General features: G+C 36.6%; 1 protein-coding gene across 2 annotated transcripts in view; it reads left to right on the forward strand.

The window, feature by feature from the left end:
- The window catches only part of fhit (fragile histidine triad diadenosine triphosphatase), a 447851-nt gene that overhangs the window by 121370 nt on the left and 301811 nt on the right, over positions 1-24670 (forward strand). For both annotated transcript variants that reach the window (XM_048173664.1, XM_048173665.1), the window contains exon 3: positions 20004-20125. In XM_048173664.1, coding sequence (XP_048029621.1) covers positions 20020-20125 — 106 coding nt within the window. In that variant the 5' untranslated portion in view covers positions 20004-20019. The remainder of the gene's footprint in view (positions 1-20003; positions 20126-24670) is intronic.

Consider the following 24670-nt stretch of genomic DNA (forward strand, 5'->3'; position numbering starts at 1 on the left):
AAGCAGTTTTAGGTATTTTGGATCTATGAGGAGGATGGGCCGGTGTGGTTTTGGGTTGAAGATGATGAATTTGTCTTTGTGTGCTCTCTGACATTATGGTCAGGCAAATATAGAAGGTATGATGTTTTTTGAATCAGCTGTGAAAACTATATTAAGAGTTGGTAAGTTTGACTTTGTTTGCGTAAATCTGCCTTTTTCAGTTAATTTGATTCAAAATCAGGCCAGTGACATGCATAACATGTGATCATGTATGCCAGTGATCAGGCATAACATTATGACCACCTTCCAAAATATTGTGTTGCTGCCAAAACAGCCCTGACCGGTCGAGGCATGGACTCCACTACACCGCTGAAGGTGTGCTGTGGTATGTGGGACCAAGATGTTAGCAGCAGATCCTTGAAGTCCTGTAAGTTGCGAGGTTGAGCCTCCATGGATCGGACTTGTTTGTTCAGCACATCCCAGAGATGCTCGATTGGATTGAGATCTGGGGAATTTGGAGGCCAAGTCAACACCTCAAACTTGTTGTTCTGCTCCTCGAACCATTCCTGAACCATTTTTGCTTTGTGGCAGGAGCATTATCCTGCTGAAAGAGGTCACAGCCACCAGGGAATATCGTTTCCATGAAAGGTTGTACATGGTCTGCAACAATGCTTAGGTAGGTGGTACGTGTCAAAATAACATCCACATGGATGGCAGGACCCAAGGTTTCCCAGCAGAACATTGCCCAAAGCATCACACTGCCTCCGCCGGCTTGTCTTCTTCCCATAGTGTATTGGCGGTGGACAGGGGTCAGCATGGGCTCCCTGACAGCTATGCAGCCCCATACGCAACAAACTGAGATGCACTGTGTATTCTGACACCTTTCTATCAGAACCAGCATTAACTTCTTGAGCAATTTGAGCTACAGTAGCTCGTCAGTTGGATCGGACCACACGGGCCAGCCTTCGCTCCCCACGTGCATCAATGAGCCTCGGCCGCCCATGACCCTGTCGCCGGTTCATCACTGTTCCTTCCTTGGACCACTTTTGATAGATACTGACCACTGCAGACTGGGAACACCCGACAAGAGCTGCACTTTTGGAGATGCTCTGACCCAGTCGTCTAGCCATCACAATCTGGCCCTTATCAAACTCACTCAAATCCTTACGCTTGCCCATTTTTCCTGCTTCTAACACATCAACTTTGAGGACAAAATGTTCACTTGCTGCCTAATATATCCCACCCACTTACAGGTGCCATGATGAAGAGATAATCAGTGTTATTCACTTCACCTGTCAGTGCTCATAATGTTATGCCTGATCGGTGTGTGTGTGTGTATATACAACAGTTATTTCTGGTTCTTGAATCTGATTGGCTGATAACAGCACTCCTACCTTTTCACTGTTTGGCAAGAATGGAGTTGTTTAGAACTGAATTATGTCACTTATATTTAATCATAGTGCTTATTTTACAATTTGTTTAGAAGTTTTCAGAGATGCGAGCTCCAGGCTGTTCAGGGGTCGTGTATGCGCTGAGAACAGCTTCATCTTGGTCAGTGCTTCGGGGATTTGCCGCTGGCTCTTATAGTGGTTAAACATGAGACATAATTAATTTTGGGTACATAAAACGGGCAATCTTTGGTCCTATTAATCTATTACTTGTTCTAGAGCAAGTCAAATTGTGCCATGTTAAATTTGATAATTTAATATCAAGGCAGTATTTTATGGAGGACCACAAGTGTCACGGAAATAGTAATAAAGCATATCATTATTTAATAACTAATTGTACAATAAAAATGTGCATTAATAAATGTGTTTACAAATTAATTTATTAATCTAAAAATAAATAGATTAAATTGCAAAGTAATTCATTATTTTATTTTTTAATGGGCAATAAAACCAGTAATTAAAAAAATAATTTATAAATTAAATATTAATCCATCAATAAATGTTTCAAATTAAAAAGGGTTTTACTAAAAACAACATAAATCACTCAATAAATACATCATTTAAAAATATATTTATGAATTCATAAATAAATAGTGAAATTTCAAATTGTATTTGAAAATACAATTTAAAAAGAGAAATAATTAATTGGATTCAGAAATTGAATTGCAAATATAGGTTTTAATCATCCATTAAAAGGGCAATTCACTTAACCATTTGCATTTGCCCACTGTTTTTCCATTTTCTATTAGCTATTCGATTTGCATAACCATTTAGCTTTCTTTTTAGCCTCTCTATTTAGCATTTCAGTGACACTTTGTGGCCTTGCGTGCTGGGGAAAAGGGGTAAACGTGTGATGGGTGTAACAAGCTCTCTGATTGGCTATTACCTGGCAAGTCATGTGCAGACACATGCCATTGATGTGGAAAGGAGAAGATAATTGATAGAGAACCTAAAATGGAAGAAACAATTTCCCAAACACGCAATAACACAATAAATGCCTTTATTTCTCTGGCTGACTATATTGACAGTAATGTGCCAACTGACTATGACTTTGCTCTGACGATGTTGCTTCATCTTAGGGTAAACTTGGAAGCATCCAGTTGGCATTTGGAGGACACTGTTTGGGCCAAGTTTGATGAGGTGGAGCATATAATTCACCAAATGGGAAACATCTCAGAGTTTCGGCCCTGTCTTGACATACAAAGAGACGAGGTACAGCAGCAAATCTCCCTTGAAATCTGGCGCAGGAGATAGCAAAATGATTTGGTGTGTCTTATCTTGTCTTGTGTATTGTTTTAGCTATGGCTAACGACATGTAGCGTCATCATCCAATGCAGGCTGTCCTTAAAGTCCCCGACTCCCCGTGAACCGTGAAGTTGCAAACGATTTTTCTCCAGTGTTGTGAACCCTACATGTCGTTAGCCATAGCTAAAGCAATACAGCAATGTTTCTTACCTTATTCCCCAATGTGCAATCCTGCAATGGAGAGTTTTCAAAGACACACCAAATTGTTTTGCTTTCTCCCTGTGCTAGATTCCAAGGGAGATTTGCTGCTGTACCTTGTCTCTTTGTATGTCAAGACAGGGCCGAAACTCTCACGCACGGCTATGAGTGTGTATATATATATATATATATATATATATATATATATATATATATATATATATATATATATATATATATATATATATATATATATATATATTTGGGGTGTAATGGTACATATATTCATCCCGAACCGTCACAGTTCGGTTCATGCAGTTACACAACGAATACAGTTAGTCACAGGCAATCCACAGTCCAATTCAGAAGGCGGCATGTGCGGTAATTCAACGCTATTTGCTAACCACCGCAACAGGAAAATGAGTGGCGCATATGCGAATTACATATGCGAATTACTTGAGCGTTTGCATCGAATGCATGTTTCTGCGCTCATGGACAAAGGAGAATACTTTGAAAGGCTAGTAGTGGAACAAGTTTAATTATTACAAGTTTGTAAAAAGTTTTATTTTTCATTATTATGTTAATTTTGTTCCTTTATAACACAAGATGCTTATCAGTTTGTAGCTGATTGTGACCAAATACCTTTTGTTTATCAGCCCAGCAAAAAAAAATAATACATAAAATTACCCATGCAAGAATGCATACTGTTTACTGCTTAGTGCTTAATACACTAAAGGAGGATGTACTGTACCAACTAGGGGACTACATGCAGCTAGGTGGAACAAACTGTGATTTGCACTGTTCAAAATAAATGAAAAGAAACAAAATTGTTGCAAGACTTTTGTAAAAAATTTGCAAATGTAAAGTTTCTTGAGGAACGCAAACTTATTGTGAGAGAACCAAATCTAATTTTGAAATATACTGTAGTTTTTCTTCCCATTTTGTATTTTTTTCCATCACCATGTCCCCTTATGGATGTGTACACAACATGGAAAATTGATAAAGTGAAGGTAATGTTTTCTAGTAATGCTCAGCTCTTCCATATATCCTCTGCTTGATATTGCTCTTTGTGAGTGAAATGTCTTTAAGTCTTCGTCCATTGATCATAAAGCAAAAAAGACATAAAAATGTCATTAAAAGTCATGGGAATTCATTGGTCATAGGTTGTTGGAGGGCAGACTTATGCAGCCGCAATCAATTACCAAATGAGGTTACAGTACAGAAGCGTCTTGAATCTTAGAGGCTGCAGGATTTGATTTGGTTTATTGCGGTGAACTGGAAACCGAGGCCATTCAGCTATGAATCCGATCCTCATTCAATATTTGCCGAAGTTCAATGATTATGACCTATGAGATTGCAGCGCACTGGTGGGGAAATCATAATCAATTCTCACGTCCCTGATGAAGAATCGCATTCCCCTTAAATCAATTATCCCATGTGTCTGGGACATATGCTACATCTCAAGTGTCGCCATCCAAACACACACACAGGAGTCTGAAGTCTGCCGTTAATTCATTTGTTTGATGAAGGACTCTGTGTATTCCTGTTGTCGTGGATCTGTTGGCTTTGAATTATGGTCCTCGGCTCACATGTAAGCACTGGATTTTTCACAGGATATGAGTCTTCTGGCTGGGCATTAGTGCTGCCATTGAAATGTGTGTAGTATCCTACAAACCCTCCATCACGTGAAAGGTCAAAGTGACAAAGTCATCAACAGGCCGTTGGAGGCTCCTCTTGGGAGCCCTGTAAGCTTGAAAACAGCCGCCCTGCCGTTGGTTTAATCCTTTCTGTGCTCCTTTAGATGGCCTTTATCCATCTCTGCTTGTTCACCTAATCTCATTTTGGCAACTAATGCCCTGCCCCTGAAAAGTTTGCTGACAGATCACTTGGAGATAATGACTTACATACACCAACAAATTGGATCTCTTGAGTTCTTTAACCTCGAGGGAAAGGCTCATACTGTTATTTATTTGTCTGCACTTAGAATAAAGTAACAATTATATTTTGAGTCTGAGTAAGATGTATTAGGGCTGGCGTTTGGGATTCATGAACTGGCTGGCCTTTTGTTACAGGCGCATCTGAGTACTTCCACGTTTAATCTTATGAAATGGCATTTGTAACTCGCTTTATCTTTCAATACACTCTAAAAAGAAAAAGGTGCTATATAGCACTAAAAGTGGTTGTTGGCGTGTAATCATAGGGGAACCACTTTTGGTGCTATGTAGCACCATATCTTTAAAATGATGCTATGTAGAACCCGTAAGAGGGGCCTTGACGCATTTTATTTCTTCAACAAAAATGGTGCTAAACAGCACCAACACTGGTTCTTTGGCTCATAAAGAACCTTTAACCCTCTGGAGTCTGAGGCTGATTTGGGGCCTGGAGAAGTTTTGACATGCCCTGACATTTGTGCTTTTTTCAGTTGTTCAGAAACATATTAATGGAAAAAGTGTCATTACACTGTATTCAGCACAAACTAGGCTACCATAATATGTGAGGAACATGTATGTAGATGTTTGTATTTTTGAAGGAATAACGTTTATGCGTGGTTATTGAAAAAACAAAAACTTAAGTCACTGAAATAAGGCCAAAAAAATAATATTAAATCTGTGTTCACAAGACTTCTGGGTATTGGAGATTGTAGACTAGAGTTTTTGCTTCAACATTATGTAAAAATTATCCTTCCTACTCCTTCATATAAAACAATAGAGAGATTTAAATTTTCTAAAACATCTTTGGTCAAGAAACACAGTATGCGTGGAGGCGTGAATCATCATGAATAATGGGTGATTCTCACCTGAGAAAACAAAAGAATCGCATAAAGAGCTCTAATGTCCTGCATAAATAATGAGCTCTTTCAGTCAGGTAGGCTGTGAAAGAACCCTCTGTGATCATGTCAAACATACAGAAAAAACAGCAATACTGTGAAATATTATTACAATTTAAAATAATGGTATTCTATTATATACTTTAAAATATAATGTATTTCTGTGATGCAAAGTGTCTGAACAATTATGTTACCTCTATGGCATTTCATATAGGCTTTTAGCTTAAAAGCATACACATTTGGAGAAATATTGATGGATTCTCATATGTTTGTCAATTTTCTATACAGAGGAGTAATTATTCAATATTTATTGTCATTACTATGAGCGCTGGATACTGTGTTTTCAATTCATACTTGCAGCCGGAGGGCGCTCTTTGCACCTTTAATCCACAAATGCCTGAGCACTAAAGAAGAATAGGCAATCCAGGAACTAACCGAACTAACAGAGGCCAGAGATCGCTAACTATGGCGATGAATGCATGTATTGACTGAATTTGCGTCTGAATAGCGCTGGCTCAGTGGGCGTGGCCGCATTAGCAGATAATGAGCTGAATCACAGACTTCTGACATTGCTCTCTTTTCATACAGATTACATAAACAGAGAATATTTGTTTTCAATTTGACTTACATGATTTAAAACCTGACATTTCAACGTTTTTTTAGACAGAAGTCTAATTTTTTTGTGATTAGTATTCACTAAGTTACAGTTCATTTTCTGAGAACCATCAGATTGGACTTTGTTCAGAGGGAGATGAGAGATCACGCATCATGTTAGTTTTCTTTATTTTACGAAAAACACAACATTTTGTTTTTGCTCTGAGTGTACACAAATAAAAGAAGATATTCCACAGATTAAAATGGTGTATAACTCTTAATTGTATGTGCAACATTGATGGAGTATTTTGAGTCTCTTTCACACTGGTAAGAAAAAACTGTGGTGGTATCGCCGGCGATACCTCAGACCTCAGAGTGTTAAAGGGGCTTAACAGGTTCTTTGTATGGCAGTGGTGCTATATAGCACCTTAACCACCCCAAAGAACCGCTGAAGAACCATACAGGGGCTTCACAGGTTCTGTATATGGTAGCGGTGCTATATAACACCTCAGTCATCCCAAAGAACCGCTGAAGAACCAAGATTTGGTGCTATACAGCACTTAAAGTCCCCTATGATTACGAGCCAAAGAACCACTTCTAGAACTATATAGCACCATTTTTTTTATAGTGATGACATTTAAAAGTGAAGTAGTATATTCAACGAGAAAAAAAAAAAAAGTATGTCAGAGAGGAAATTTATTAATATACAGTGTTGTGGGTAACACATTACAAGTAATGCGAGTTATGTAATCAGATTACTTTTGTTAAGTAACTAGGAAAGTAATCTCACTTCATTAACCAATGTCTTTGCTGCTTACCTTTAAGGCTCCAATTCAACCATGCGAATAAGTAAAATTAACTTTTAGATAAACATCACATTTGAGTTTCATTTTTTTCCTTCTTTTTATTGCTTAAGTAAAGAGTGTTTCTTGTCCTGCATGCTATTCTTCTTCAATCCAGAATGGCAGCACAGCTGAACTGTTTCTTTGAACTGCGCCCTCTACTGTACAGGAGTGAATTTGCATTTCCTTCACCTTGAGGCTAATTCCACTTTTGGTGTGAAAGAGCCTTTACATTTGCCAAAAATAGAACTTTTTTTTTTTTTTTTTTTGTTATCAAAAAACAAACAAGCAAGCTCAGCCCAGGTGAGAAAAAATAACACAAAAGTATCCTAACGCCTTACTTTCTATTAAAAAAATAACAATTAGTTAATTTTTAGGGAGGAACGCAATATTGTAATGCGTTACTTTTAAAAGTAACTTTCCCCAACACTGTTAATACATATTTTAAAATGTAATTTATTTGGTTGATTTTTAGTCCACCTGACCCTTTAGAAATCTAATATGTCAGGAAACATTTCTTATGTTGAAAATGGTTTTTCCTGCTTATTTTATTTTATTTTTTTTTTGTAGAAAAAAAGAAATGAATCTTTTTCAGCATGGATGCACTAACTTGTTCAAAAGTTACAGTAAACACTTTGAAAATGTCACAAAAAATCTATTTTAAATAAATGTTGTTCTTTTAATATTTCTATTCAACAAAAAATCCTCCAGAAAAAAATATTTAAGCAGTCCAACTGTTGTAAACATTAATGATGATAATAACAATTATTAATAACTGAGCAACAATAATAATTGATGATAATTGCATATCAGCATATTAAAATGATTTCCGAAGGATCATGTGACACTGAAGACGCTGACAATGGCTGCTGAAAATTCAGCAAAATATATTACATTTAAAATATTTTAAAATGCAGCTTTGATGAGCACATGCGACTTCTTTCAAAAACATAAAATATTCTTAATCCGAACTTTTTAATGGGAGTGTATATATATATATATATATTTTTTTTTCTTTCTTTCAGAGTTCAGGTGAGGTCATTTGAAATCTCTGCCTCATGGTCAGTGGTTTCATGGTTTTCTCATCCATACTCATTGCAACTTGACATTGAGGGCAGTTAAACATATCCGTTGCCTTACTTTCTGAAGCAGTTTCTGTGCTGTTGTTAAATACGTTAGCTTAAAAAAATTGGGGCACTAAAAACAATCCATGGTTGTTCATGGGTTTTGCTTTTTATTTATTAACGGTGGGTGCATTTTGCCGGGTACAATATCCTGCTTACGCTTTCAGATGTCTACATTTCTAAGATGGATCCTTTGATAATGAGTATGATTGACAAGTCTACATGTCTTGCATAGAAATATCTAGACCTCAAGTAGAAGATGGATAGTAGGAGATGATCACACCAAGTGTCATTCTAGATTTGTGTGAAGTGCTTTGCTTTCAAGTTATTTTCAGCAAAATTCTTCATCAAGATTTTTCCACTAATCCTTGGGTGAATCTCACAGAAAACTGTCAAGGAATTGCTTGGGTCATATTTCACCCCAAAATCAAAAGAACAAATGGGAAAATATATTCAGTTTATTTTAGTACCTTTGTTGTATTGTGTCCATTGAGACATTCTTTTTCTGACCGTATTCAACATTGCAGTAAATACAGTTGTAGTCATAAATTTACATATGAGTACACCTTGCAGAATCTGCTAAATGTGAATAATTGTAACCAAATAAGAGGGATCATAAAAATTGTTTTTTTTTTTTTTAGTACTGTCCTGATTCCCGAATAAGATATTTCAAATTTTTTACATATAGCCCACAGGACAAAATAATAGCTGCATTTATAAAAATGACCCTGTTCAAAACTTTACGTGCCTTCTTATTACTCTGTGTGTCATTACTTGGATGATCCTTGACTGCTTTTTGTTTTGTGATGTTTTGTTCATGAGTCCCTTGTTTGTCCCATTGTGTCCTTCAGAAAAAAATCCTCCAGTTCCTCCACATTCATTGGTTTTCCAGCATTTCTATATATATCTGAACCCTTTCCAGCAGTGACTGTATGATATTGTGATCCATCTTTTCATACTGAGGACAATTAAGAGGCTCGAAATCGAAAATCGAACATTTTGTTACAAATAAATTACTTTTTACATTGCTTCCATTGCTTAGTTAGTTCTGCAAGCTGCAGCCCCCCCCACCCCAACTCGCCTTTATAAGGTTGATATATCTTATTTGTTTGCACGTAAGCTAGCTAGTGTTAAAAATGTAATACAATATGAATACTGGTGTCATGGGTAAACCTTTAAGACTGGCTGGAGGTCAGAGGTCAGCCTGTGATACACTGGCCCCATGCGCAGCTATTCCATATATAGCTGTGACTGATTCATGATGTGTTACCTCTTTCTAGTTCTACATTCATGCTTTAAGTCAGCACTTTGGCACTCCTTCATAGAATCCAAGATCAAAATCACCACATGCCACAGATCAGCTGTAAGCACTATCTTTGAACATGCAAAAAAAAAGTGAAATTCAAATGCGCCGCAGACACAGACCAAGTCATCTCAGTGCCATGTTGAGCGGCTGATTGATTTTGTCGTAAATGCTCCATGAATTTCCACAGAGGCAACACTATTGTTCATTATCTACCTTGCTACTCACCAGGAGAAGCTGCTGGAAATAAGAATAACAAATAAGATGAGCTTGCGGGGGCGTTTAGAGGCCACAAGACCCGCGGCTGTTGATGCGCCCCTGCACACAAATCAGAGTACGTTTCAATCAAAACCATTATGTTCCATTTCTCTTCTTTAAAGTCTGCACTGTAGACTTACGCCGCGTCCTCCACTGTAGGCCTGCGCTTTTTAAAAGACGACTATATCTGCGTTCCGTCCTTTGATATTTTCTCCGCGTGATGATTCTTACGACTCCGAATGAGATGATGGTGTGATAACTTTAGAGCATCCTGACAGTTTTACTGGTAAGCCGCTGCTGATCAGAAAATTGGATCTAAATAAGATTTCTATACAGACGCTCAGTGAGGCGGTGTTCAAACACAGGTGATATAGGCTACATTGTAAGAGTTTTTCAATTAAAACAAGCTTAAATGCGATGTCTCCCTTGTCCAGCAGCACCTGTTAATCAGACGTTTCCTTTTGTTGTGGCAGATTGGATGAGCCGCATCTTAATAACAGAGGTGGATCTGCTGAGGGAATATGGGAACCAAATTAAAAATGTCTGTTTAGAATATAAGAAAAACTATTTTCCCTGCACATCTGGGACTTACCTATATTGCAACAAAGATGGTTGTGTTTTGGTTATAATAAAAGAAATATTAATTTTGTAGTGCATATACTGTTTATTTAAAGGTGCAGAGAGCATCCACATAAACAAATACATATGAAGAAATGAATAGTATTTTTGATATGATAAAGAAGTGTCATTTCAGGGCCAAAAGTGGCATCAAAAAGTGTTCCGTTTTATGTGAGTTGGACAAAATAACATTGGAAAAAGCCAGTGGTTTGAATTTTGAGCCAGTTTGTCCAAATAATCACCCCTATATAGTGCACATTTTCAGGGGAAAACAATTTTATAGTGGTGTACGAAATCAGTGGACACTATTGAGTGCACTTATTCAGTCCCATAATACACCACAATAACAAGTGTTCAAAGATAATACGATAATACGTCATGCACTGTCAGGTTCACGCTGAGCAAATTCTCACCAGAAGATGCCGTCCAGAGCAGAATCGTAAGACATTGTCACATTTACCGTTGTTCTGTGAATTTTTGAGGGTGAAATCCAGTGATTTCAATATGAATCCATGAAATCGGAGAGGTTGAAAAGATTTTGCCATGCAGATTTCTAATCTGGTTTATTTGGTCATGTAAATTTGCTGCTTTGACTATGTGATGATGCAAGAAAATTTGTTTTGAACCTTTTTTTTAATTTTTATTATTATTTTCAAGTTTTAAGTTTGACATAAATTTGGTCTCTTGTCGAGATCACATGACCAACTGAATTATTACACTTTTAGTTGGGCAATAAGTTAATCATGGTTATCAAACAGCTCCCAGATATTGCTATAATTTCCACAGTCTATGCTTTTACATAATCAAAATGTGTAGACCGACTTGTTAGGGTTGTCATAAGTACCGACTTCGGTACCATGTCAGTACTGAAATTTTAAAAATGTGACATACCAGCATTTCCCCGTAGCATTTTGAGCTCTGTTGAGTAGATTCTTTAACACCTCTGATTGGCCATTGCATTCAAATGCTCAACAGATATGTCTGTGATTGGCTACAATGATCAACTCTTCAAAAATATGTTGTAAATAGACATCATTGACGCTCTTCACCGAGCACTTGCACAGATACACATGAAAGCAGGCGGATCTGTCTATCAGCAGATATATTAGGGATCCGCTGATAGATGCCTGCTTTCAAAGCCTCCCGTGTGTATCTGTGTAAGCTGTCGGTGAAGAGCGTCAAAGATGTCTATTTACAACATGTTTTTGATCATTGTAGCCAATCGCAGACATATCTGTTGAGCACGTGAGCACAATGGTGTTTAATCCACTGTACCGCCCGCGGTACACAAATCTTTCAAAAGAGAGCCAAAACCATGCATATACTCCAAATGGTTCAAGAACAGCATGCGATTTACTTTGGGTATGCCTTTTTTAGGCATTTTAGGCAAATTTTACAGGAATCCTTAAGAATCCACTCAACAGCACTCAAAATGCTAGGGGGAAGTAGGGTACAACGGTGCTAAAGGCACACCTTAAGAAAAATGTGCTTTTCACTACTCTCAAAGTGTATGATTGCAGAAAAAAATATTTTTTTTTGTATTGAACGTTGATGGAGAATCATATTTTGTGTGAAAATAATTCATAAAAGTGGTTTATTTTGTTTATAAGTCTTATAAATGTAAGAGGTGGTGAGGGGGCCTTTTACCCCACACACGGGATAAAAGGCACACAGTATCAATACAAATACTTTAGCTAAAATAATATATTTTTAATAATGTCTAGGTTAATACTTGTTCATAAGAATCACTTTAGCAATGGTTGTACTATGTTCTGTTTATTTTTATAAATAAAATACATTTTTGTTCAATAAATATACTGTCATTAAAATGTTAATATAAAAATATATTTTAAAAATACAGAAACAAAATTATTTTAAAAAAAAAGAGTCTGAAAGCATTGCAGGAGATCTTTTAATATTTAATATAGATTTACAATAGTAACAATAAGTGATATTTGATTATGATATGATTAATATCATATTTTTTTAAATATGATTGCTTCGTTATACAGTAAATATGGGTATTATCTCTAAGGTGGATACACAATTTGATATATGATATTTACCATTTGAATCTAGCCATGTCATGTCAACAAATGGAATAGTCAGCCAGCTATTTATTATCCTGTGCCTTTTTCCCCAAGTTGCCCCAGTTTTTCCATTATCGAAAAACTGTTGCTTTAATTACCTTGAACAAAAGTGAAACTCTTTAAGAAGACCTTTGTCTGAAAATACAAACATTAATTGAATCGATTCTCATTTGCTACTTAAATCAACAACATTTTAAAAAACATCAAATGTTAGATCAAACTACCTCAGAATCAACTTTGCACTGCTGCCTGCGATCGCGTCAAAGATCCGACAAATTTGCACGTGCATTTTGAAAAGCGGATATTTAGGAAAGTGCTACGGCAAGTTTTTGTGCCACCTAGTGGTTTAGAGGAAATTAAAATCATTATTTAGTCCCGCTGTCTTTATAGTTTACAACCCTAGTACTTGTAGGACCGTAAAGGGTTTAGGGTGATGTTTTGGACAGGACCTCAGTGCACCTTTGTGTAGAAATAATCAGTATGGCTTTTCAAATTTAGCAGAGGCTCGAGAGATGCATCAATTTCTTGCTTGTATTTAAAAGGGTAAAAACCTGTTGGCAAGGCCTCCAGAAGCCATTTACATGGAACTCTAGACAAATATATGCTGCCAAACCACCTGTAAGTGTCGAGCTTTATTCAACCATCTGTGCAAGCGCATTTAGCTGATTTTGAGAAAGGTTATAAGGTCATTTGCTTATTTTAAATAGCACATTCAAGCTTTAATCTGTTTTTCTTATGTAATTATAAATAATTATGAATACTATAATTAACAAAGCAGCATGTTACATCCAGATGCCTTGCCTGTCCTTCTGTGTATCTCACAGGTTCTTGGTGTCAACACATTTAATTAGTCATTATTATAATAACACATAGACGCAAACGTGCCCACATGCACACGCACGCATGTCTGACTCCATTACTGTCAGAGCACCCGTGAGAGATCGGCAGTCAGCATTAAACCGGTGATGAAATCTTTCATCACTGCCTTATTGATGTAGTTGTACTTGTGGGATTTTATTTGCTACCAAACCTCTCCTGCAAACAAACTTAATGAGACGACGTTTCAACACTTGCTTTGCTTCTGATAGCATTTCAAAACACGGGAACTCCCTCTAGCCCTCTGTCTGGATGCATCTGCTACCTGAATAAACTCTAGTTATCGGCAAGCTAAACTGACAGCTGAAGCCCACTGCTTGCTGTGTATGTTTGGGAGCTGTTTTTCTTCTCTTTCCAGTTAGATGAAACGCAGTGTGCCAAAGGCCATGTTTGGATGGAAAATGGAATCAAACGTTTATGTTTCTCACCTTGAGGTGCTTTCTGTGTGGTAGCTAAATCATTGGTTATTCATCATGATTAATTGCATGCAGTGCCACACTCCATCAGCAGTCTGCTAGAAGTTCATTCATCACTGCCGTAGTCTTGCGATGCAACTGGCCTTGTTATTACAATGTTATTACGTTGTAATTAGATGTTAATAAGCTTTGTTTCATTGCAAATGCTCTTGTCCATGACAGAGACAGTGCATGAGAGAGAACGGCAAGTTTGAAAAGAGCTAAATGTGTGAGAGAAGCTGTGATTATGTCTTAAAAGGGACGTCTTGCTTTAAATGTTATACATTTATGGGCAGCTGTCTCAGCAATGTTACAGACTCGAACAGTTTAAGCGATGATTTAAATCACTATTCTATAAGTGTAGTTGTGATACTTGACATAGAAGGCACTTTCAAACAAAGCTGCTGGTCAGGGCAGAGAGTCCGTTGTGAAATCTGTAAGGAAATATTTTGTTCTCATGCAATAAATGTTAAATGTGACTGCACTTTCTTCGTGGACCATACAACGGGTGAAAAAATGCCATAGATATACACTGCACACTTGATTTTTGAGACCCAGATAGCGATGCATAGAAAGGAAGAGCTACCATACTAGCCGAGCTACTACAGTATGTGCTCAATACACTTACTGATAAAGACGAGAGATTGCTCTGTTTGTACACTGAGCCATACAAGATTAGTCTGTTTTATCACTGACATCACCTAAGGATATGAATGCAAAATGCCATAAGAAATCTCAAAAAGCCTTTGACTGCTGAGGCTCGATGAGACATTCTTTTCATCTCCAATGGACTTGCTAAGGTATTCAACAGAGTTTATTTAATTTAGGGCTCAATGCTTGGTGGATTGAATTCTGTAGTTTTTTATAGTCTGGTAAAAAGAAAGGACAGTTCAGCCTTGGGCGGCATATCATTGCTTTTGTTCACTGGAGATGAGGTCAGGTCTCACATGTTTATATCCTAAGGTCTTCTTTTGATATATGCTTGATGTCATCACTCTAAACACGTCTCATTTGGCTTTGGAAAGATGTGGACATGCTCTTTTGAGTTTAATATATGATCGTATTTATTCCATGATTATATTCTGAACTGTATAATTATTTTTTTTTTTAATTGCAGTCCTTCTACTGAATGGGAATACTGTACATTTAAGTACAAATCTAAGGTTGCGGTAGAGAATATGTCCAGCGCTTGAACAGCATTCACATTTGTTTTGTGCTTATCAGGCCATAGTGGATTCAAACCATGCATTAAAGACCTTGAATCTGTGTGTTGTGTTCCAATGGAGAATATAATGTTTCCTGTATATGTTTCATGCTGTCACAGGGATTTCAGTGGCTTTGCAGTTATGAACACCTGAGCTCAATTCCACAGGGGGAAGTGGTCGATATGTCTTTACAGGCCACTGTGTAAAACAACGAGGTGTTGAGATGCAGTCAACCTTTTGTTTTAAGGGGTCATGACATGTTTGGTGCTATAAGCAATACTCTGACATATAAAAAGCTTTAGGATATTTACACTCAGAAAAAAGGCTGAATTTGTGAGTGATATTTGATCCTGTATGTTTTGATAAAAAAAAAAAAAAAAATGAATTGCAATATGATTGTGATATGTGTAACACACCATATATAAAGTTTCTATTGATTTAAGACAACACAGGAGCACTTTGTTTAATGGAGCAAATGTGTTTTTGGACAAGTTTGTGTTAAGTATGAGAACATCATAGTTGCTTTTTGCATTGTTGAAAAAAAACTAACAAACAATTCTGATTACTTATTGAATAATGCTTTCATTGAGATGCACAGATGTATCGGCCAATAATCGGTATCAGTTGATAAAATATTATTTTCACTATATCAGCAAATGGCCCATTGTTTAAAAACAGTCGATGATCAGGGCAGATCATATCCTGTCAATCAGAAAGGTGCGGACTGCGTCTGTCAGCAACTCATACTGTGTGTGAAGAAAATCTGTTGTGTGTTGAATTTAGGAAGTTAATGCGACAATAAAGCATTAACAGTAAAAAAAAAAAAAAAAAGCTACGTAAAAGCTGGCCGTATTTGACCCTATGAATCACCCGTAGTTCAAGCCAGGTTAAACATTATTTGTATCGTGTTTTGTTAAATCCTGTCCATTTTATCACGAAATTCAAAAAATAAATGGTGTTTGAGTCCAACTTTAAGCGGCAGCGTGGAGAGTGAGTCTTTTCTTCCATTTTAATACAGTTATATCTCAAAAAACATGCATGAACATCAGAAGGTATGTTTCATTTCTCATGGAATTGCTCAATCAGTGTTTAAATAAAACATGAAGACAAGTGCTTATGAAAACTACCTTATGTGCAACTGAGTTGTATACAAACATTTCATTTTTTATTTTAATGTAATCATTGTATCGAAAAATAATAGCTCTGTTGTAAATTTTAACCTCTAATATTATAGTTTACTGGATGAGAGGGTTTCCTGTATAGTTTGTAGCATTATTTGGGAGAGTTTTTTTTTTCCTTAAGAAAAAAAAAAAAATTGCTGCATCTCTAATTGTTTTCTATGTTCTTCATGTTTGTACTCATGCCGCCATCTTATTGGCCGATATGATGCATTATACAGTACAGTCCAAAAGTTTGGAACCACCAAGATTTTTAATGTTTTTAAAAGAAATTTCGTCTGCTCACCAAGGCTACATTTATTTAATTAAAAATACAGTAAAAAACAACAATATTGTGAAATATTATTACAATTTAAAATAACTGTGTACTATTTAAATATATTTGACAAAGTAATTTATTCCTGTGATGCAAAGCTGAATTTTCAGCATCGTTACTCCAGTCTTCAGTGTCACATGATCCTTCAGAAATCATTCTAATATGCTGATTTGCTGCTCAATAAACATTTATGATTATTTTCAATGTTGAAAACAGTTGTGTACTTTTTTTTTCAGGATTCCTTGATGAATAGAAAGTTCAAAAGAACAGCATTTATCTGAAATACAAAGCTTCTGTAGCATTATAGACTACCGTTCAAAAGTTTGGGGTCAGTAAGAATTTTTATTTTTATTTTTTTGAAAAGAAATGAAAGAAATGAATACTTTTATTCAGCAAGGATGCATTAAATCAATCAAAAGTGGCAGTAAAGACATTTATAATGTTACAAAAGATTAGATTTCAGATAAACACTGTTCTTTTGAACTTTCTATTCATCAAATAATCCTGAAAAAAAACATTGTACACAAATATTTTGTACAATTGTACACATTAAATGTTTCTTGAGCAGCAGATCAGCATATCAGAATGATTTCTGAAGGATCATGTGACACTGAAGACTGGAGTAACGATGCTGAAAATTCAGCTTTGCCATCACAGGAATAAATTACTTTGTGAAATATATTCAAATAGAAAACAGTTATTTTAAATTGTAATAATATTTCACAATATTACTGTTTTTTACTATATTTTTAATTAAATAAATGTAGCCTTGGTGAGCAGACGAAACTTCTTTTAAAAACATTAAAAATCTTAGTGGTTCCAAACGTTTGGACTGTATGTATGTGTATCTATAGTGTATGACCTTATTAATTGTTTAAAAAGCCAAGATTATAGTAATTGTGATCTACTAGACTTAAGTTTGATTAATTGTACAGCCTTAATGGGAATAATGAAAAATTCAATACATGGACAAAACAAAATTACATCAAATACCATTGCCATTTGTTCTCATAAGTGCTTACCATGCCCATATATTTCAAAAAATATATATATTTGAGCTGAATTTCATTGGGCGAACCTTACATTGTGGTTGTGTGTGTTTGAATTAGTTTAGGGATTATTGTATCGGCTGGTAAATGATGTATCAGTAGCGGCGAGCAGGCTTCTGGATTTCACTGATTACACGCTGGAGCAGCAATCCGTGCAGTCAAGGTTACAGATAAGGATTAAACATGTAACCAGCGCAATAATGCTTCATGGAATGCAGGCCGAGCGCACGCCCAGCGAATCATGCGCGACCGCCACTGCTGCGAGCAGAGTCACAAGCACGTTTGATGGAAATGTTGATATCAGATCACAGCGGAGAGCCGAAATGCGTCCCCTTCTCGCACGACAGCACGCTTCAATCCACGCACGTGTGTGGTACCATACCTGACGTGGAACAAAATGCCAAATATGTGTCGATAAGCACACAGGAGATGCACATTAATTAGGTCATTGCAAACTGCGGCACTCTAATTGCAGCATTGTGATTCTTAATTGTGGAATTGTTGGAATCTGTTTAGGAGGCTAATGCCCGAGACAGCTGGTACGCACACATTTTCCGCTTTCCTTTTTTCCCCCTTCCTCATTTTTTTTTTTGGATTCTGTCCTCTGGGACAACGTCCAACTCACAGTATGGGTCCTTTTCACCATGTTTTCCTAAATGATATGTGTTTCCTAAGTGTGTGTGTTTAGAGGAAAAGAATATAAAATTTTCTGTGTTTGCCTGTGAATAATTCTGCACACATGCTTGTGTATGTATGCGTGCGTGTGTGTGTGTGTGTGTGCACATATCTTTAGGGTCATTTTGAGTGCATCTATGCCTGTGCGTGTCTGTGAGGTTATTTTAACCCCATTTTAATAATTCATGCACACACAAAAATCCAACTCCCTTTGGTTATTACATATAATTATATTTTTAAGAAAAAGCATGGCAATAGATTTTTATTTATTTATTTATTTATTTGGTCCATTTTTCTCTCCTTATGTTAAATGCGGAACTGATTTGACATTTCTTTCACTTGGTAAATAAAAGATAAATTAGGTGTTTACAAGCAGTTTAAAGTGATAGTTCACCTACAAATGACAATTGTGTCACCATCCATGACAGAAAGAAAATCAAATGTGTTTCGAAAGACGTGAGGGTGAGTAAATGATGACAGAACTGTCTTTTTTTTTCCCATTTGAACTGTTCCTTTATTTCTACCTGGGATGGTTAATGCGACTGCACTAATATATTTTTAGCTGATCAATGCAAACTGAAATTCCCTGGAGAAGATGCCTATATTTAGCAAGAGGACACTGATCTTGGTCGATTCTTGTTTGTAATGGTGGGTGTTAAAAAGCCCTCCCAGTGCGGCAAGATCCCTCTTTTTTTATGCTTTATAGATTGTTCTTTGTTTGAACTCTTGCTGTTTCAGATATTCGTTTTATCATTGACATCTCCCATTGAGACGGTTTTAAAATAGCTCGCCATCAATTTGTTTACTTCAGGTCTGCTATATGAGATGCCTTTCATCTGGACCGAAATGAGAGAAGAAATGTCATTGAATTTATTTAATGCAGAATGTTGTCTCAAACTATTAAAAGAGTAGACAAAACTTCATTTAACAGGTTGTAGGATGATATTAGTGCACTGTAAAATTCACCCTAGCATTGTTTTCAAAGTTTTAAAAAAGGAGTATGTTTTACAAGAAAAGGCTAATTTATTTCTGACTTCATAACGTCATCTTTAATTCAGTGTGTTAATTGGAGTATCTTTGTAATTATTTATAACATTTACACTAGCAAATTGTTTCAAAGTAAATCCTACATCAGATTTTTTTCAGTGTGATACAACTGTTCTGAAATCTGAATAATGCAATTATAATTATACTGTTTATTTATTATTTTTTATATTTTATATTAATTTAATTAATGTATATTATTACTGTTTATTTATTACTGTTATTTTATCAAAACTGATTCACTACTTATTTGGAAAATTTGTAACACCAAATCAAAGTCAAAGTCATGTGGTGCGACCATCATACAAAAAAACAAAAAAACAAAACAAAAAAAAACAGGAAATGATATAGTGAGGATCCTTGCAGACCCTCATGACTATGTCAAGGTCAATAAAATATCAGATAATTTGACATTTTTATAACATTTTCAGGTTGTAAAATGTCATGTGGTGCAACCCAAAAACTTAATGATTACATTGAAAAATGTATCAGGTGTGAGTAAAATACTTTATTACTATTTATTTGAGGGTTACACCACATGGCATTTTTCAGAGACATTTAAAATGATATCAAGTTTTTCAAAACCTTATAAAATGGGTACATTTTTAAAAAGATTTTTTCTTTTTTTTTATTGTCAACACTTTTGTTTTCATTAACCCTTAAATTCTGTCTTTTACAGAAATTGATGATCCACCATGGCTACATTGCGCTTTGGGCAGCACATCATAAAGTCCTCTGCTGTGTTTTTGAAGACGGAGTTATCCTTCGCACTAGTCAACCGAAAGCCGGTCGTGCCTGGCCGTATCCTTTTCAGGTTTACCATAGTGACTGGGGTATTACACTGAGGTGAAGCAAGGTAGGATTTTCTGTCTGTCTTTCCCCTCTCGTCTCTGTTTACTGTGGAATACAGTGAATATAGAGCAGTTCTGTTGCTCCCTGCTGTTGCTCAACAAGAGTTTGCTGGGCGTGTTTTGAAAGTTCGGTTTGACATTAGCATTAGGCCATATAAGCAAATGTTTATGATACAACCCTGCAGAACAGGTTATCTGTGGGAAGAAAGGTTTGGACTGGCTGAAAGTTTTGCCAATATACCTGAAGACTTTTAAGAAGATTGCTTCTAAGTAATTTTCATGAGCCATGTATTGTTGACTTTTCCATTTGTTGGTATATTTTGAACTTGTAATGAACTTAGATGAAGCCAAATGGCTGCAGTTTCCCTGTAAGCAAAAGCAATTTTTTATCTGTTGGTATTTGATAGAATCCATGATACCATGTATCTAAACAAGATGTCCAGGACCTCTGGCAGAAAAATAGGCCAACAACATTCTAATTTCCAGAATTATATTTAACCGTGGGCATGGGGTGCTTTTTATCCCTGTTTGCACCAAACCCATCTGGTAGGTTTGCTGCCAAAAAGATTTTTGTTTAGTTTCATCTGACCATAGAAGCCAGTCCTGTTTGAAGTTCCTGTAGTTTCTGACAACTGAATATGCTGGAGATTGTTTTTTAGGCATTCTGACCCAATACTCAATTAAATTTCCAGCTGTGATCCTGAGAGTCTTTGGCTACGCAAACTATCCTCCACACTGTGCATTAAGACAATATAGACACAATTCCTGGCAGGTTCATATTTCTTTAATTATTGCCCTGATGATGGAAATGGGGATTTTCAATGTGTTAGCTTTTTTCTTATAGCCATTTTCTATTTTGTGAAGCTCAACAACTTTTGCTGCACATCAGAACTATATTCTTTGGTTTTATGGATGATAAGGGAATTTGGCCTTTGTGCATCCTCATATTTATACTCCTGTGAAATAGGAAGTCATGTCTGGACAATTTCATGTTCCTAGTGACCTGGTGTGCTAAAAAATGTAAATATGAAGGGCAATATACAAACCTGATTCCAAAAAAGTTGGTACACTGTACAAATTGTGAATAAAAAAGGAATGCAATAATTTGCAAATCTTATAAACTTATATTTTATTCACAATAGAATATAGATAACATATCAAATGTTGAAAGTGAGACATTTTGAAATGTCATGCCAAATATTGGCTCATTTTGGATTTCATGAGAGCTACACATTCCAAAAAAGTTGGGACAGGTAGCAATAAGAGGCCGGAAAAGTTAAACGTACATGTAAGGAACAGCTGGAGGACCAATTTGCAACTTATTAGGTCAATTGGCAACATGATTGGGTATAAAAAGAGCCTCTCAGAGTGGCAGTGTCTCTCAGAAGTCAAGATGGGCAGAGGATCACCAATTCCCCCAATGCTGCGGCGAAAAATAGTGGAGCAATATCAGAAAGAGAGTTTCTGAGAGAAAAATTGCAAAGAGTTTGAAGTTATCATCATCTACAGTGCATAATATCATCCAAAGATTCAGAGAATCTGGAACAATCTCTGTGCGTAAAGGGTCAAGGCCGGAAAACCATACTGGATGCCCGTGATCTTCGGGCCCTTAGACGGCACTGCATCACATACAGGAATGCTACTGTAATGGAAATCACAACATGGGCTCAGGAATACTTGTCGGTGAACACAATCCACCGTGCCATTCGCCGTTGCCGGTTAAAACTCTATAGGTCAAAAAAGAAGCCATATCTAAACATGATCCAGAAGCGCAGGCGTTTTCTCTGGGCCAAGGCTCATTTAAAATGGACTGTGGCAAAGTGGAAAACTGTTCTGTGGTCAGACGAATCAAAATTTGAAGTTCTTTTTGGAAAACTGGGACGCCATGTCATCCGGACTAAAGAGGACAAGGACAACCCAAGTTGTTATCAGCGCTCAGTTCAGAAGCCTGCATCTCTGATGGTATGGGGTTGCATGAGTGCGTGTGACATGGGCAGCTTGCACATCTGGAAAGGCACCATCAATGCTGAAAGGTATATCCAAGTTCTAGAACAACATATGCTCCCATCCAGACGTCGTCTCTTTCAGGGAAGACCTTGCATTTTCCAACATGACAATGCCAGAGCACATACTGCATCAATTACAACATCATGGCTGCGTAGAAGAAGGATCCGGGTACTGAAATGGCCAGCCTGCAGTCCAGATCTTTCACCCATAGAAAACATTTGGCGCATCATAAAGAGGAAGATGCGACAAAGAAGACCTAAGACAGTTGAGCAACTAGAAGCCTGTATTAGACAAGAATGGGACAACATTCCTATTCCTAAACTTGAGCAACTTGTCTCCTCAGTCCCCAGACGTTTGCAGACTGTTATAAAAAGAAGAGGGGATGCCACACAGTGGTAAACATGGCCTTGTCCCAACTTTTTTGAGATGTGTTGATGCCATGAAATTTAAAACTTATTTTTCCCTTAAAATGCTACATTTTCTCAGTTTAAACATTTGATATGTCATCTATGTTGTATTCTGAATAAAATATTGAAATTTGAAACTTCCACATCATTGCATTCTGTTTTTATTCACAATTTGTACAGTGTCCCAACTTTTTTGGCATCGGGTTTGTACTTCAGATATATTTCACTCATAATAATTTGTATGGGTGCCAAAGAATTTCTAATTGTGGCCAGTGTGTATTAGAGAAAAACATGTATGTCATATTAATCACACACATTAGTTGTTTTTTAAATTCAGTTATATAAAATGAAAAATATGCAATTAATCATGCCCCTTACAAATAGGGTGACCACCCGTCCTGGATTTTGTGGGACAGTCCCGATATTGGGAGCTTTGTCCCACAAGATGCAAGTATTGTCCCGCATTTCAGTTATGCCTGTATTATTATTTTTTCATACCTGAAATTACAAAACCACAATAAGAAATTTAATAAAACCTGTGACTGGCATTGAAAAATCTATTTGTGCACCCATCATGTTCTAGCTGTGAAAATAACCTACCAACGCAATCATAGAGAGAGGTTTTCCCGCTGATAACAACTGAGTGGACAGCGCAAAGGAATAAGTGCGGGGCTTATCGGTCGGTAAAAGCCGGTAAACACAGCTACACCAGCAAGGATTTCATCTTACATACTGGATAAGAACCTCAAGAGCTGCTCAAAGCTGCCCAAATTGATGATTTAAACCTTGTAATCATCCATTGTGATGGCAAATATTTCATCCACCCACGGAAAAAGTCGAGCACCTATGGAAAATCACGAGACATTCTCCATTTTAGCCAATAAAAAAACACTTGATTGCAACTTTCAGACACGACTTTCTACTCACGTTAATAGTTCATTTAAGGCAGTTTCTATGGCGTTAGTATAATGAAAAATGTCGAGAGCGCATCAAATGAAAATTCACTTCTCGAGCAAAACTGGACGCGCGCTCTCTCTGTCACTCAGATATTACATGTGCTTGCTCATACTTTGTCTTCCTTCATGTGCACTCGTGAATCTAGAATCATCTTCTCTCCAAGATTTAATGTTGTCAGAAGCGTAACATTATAGTGTGTACACCACCAGCAGAGACAAGTTTGCCAACGGATGTAAATCAAAATTTACATAGCATAATAGTAGTAAATTTATCTGTCTCACATGTGTCCCGCATTGTCCCGCAAAATCACATCTACGGTCCTGCAACAGATCAATAGCCAGGTGGTCACCCTACTTACAAATAATTCATATTTTCCTACCTTCTAAGCAATTCATGGTTAGCGCTTTCATGTATTTGCGAATTTGCATAAATCAAAAATAAGAATATACTGACTTAAAAAGCCACTTTTTGCAATATCTATTCAGTGCTTTACTTTGCCTCAATAATGTAATGTCTTTAGATTACGCTACATTTGACAACTTTTCTCAGTTGAAAGCCTATAATTTTGACATTCCAATTTTGTGCACTTCTTTAAATCTTGCGGGCACAAGTTGTACTCTTTCACAAGCTTGATTCTGTTGCATGCAACACAAAAAGCAAAACGCTGTGAATCATCATAAGATGCTCCTTCATACATTCTCCTCTTTTTTGCTTTGCTTCAAAAAGAAAGCGGATACTTTTTTTGTCTATTAATCTTAGTGCTCAACGTGCAAACCTTGCATACATTTGCATGATTTCCATTGCTGATTTGTTTGAATAATGTCCTTATTCTCTTTTTGAAATAGCAATAAGTCCTTGGCATTGAGGCAAAAGATCTTCAAGTGCTGCTCTGTCTTACGTAAGCTGCTATGTTTAGATTAACTTTTGATGGAAAGCCATTTTTCACAGCATTATAGGCCACTGCAGCACAATCCTAAAACCCAATGAGAAGCAGCAATGTTTGGAGGGCATAAGCAATACATTAGCATTATTTAATTGTTACTCTTGCAGTCCAAGCGGCATGAAATATTATGGCACTGCCAGGAAGTAAGTCACATGAGAGCAAAAGGGCAAAGCTTCTGTTG

This window comes from Megalobrama amblycephala, linkage group LG21 (genome assembly GCF_018812025.1).
Source record: "Megalobrama amblycephala isolate DHTTF-2021 linkage group LG21, ASM1881202v1, whole genome shotgun sequence".
In the NCBI taxonomy this organism is placed as follows: domain Eukaryota; kingdom Metazoa; phylum Chordata; class Actinopteri; order Cypriniformes; family Xenocyprididae; genus Megalobrama; species Megalobrama amblycephala.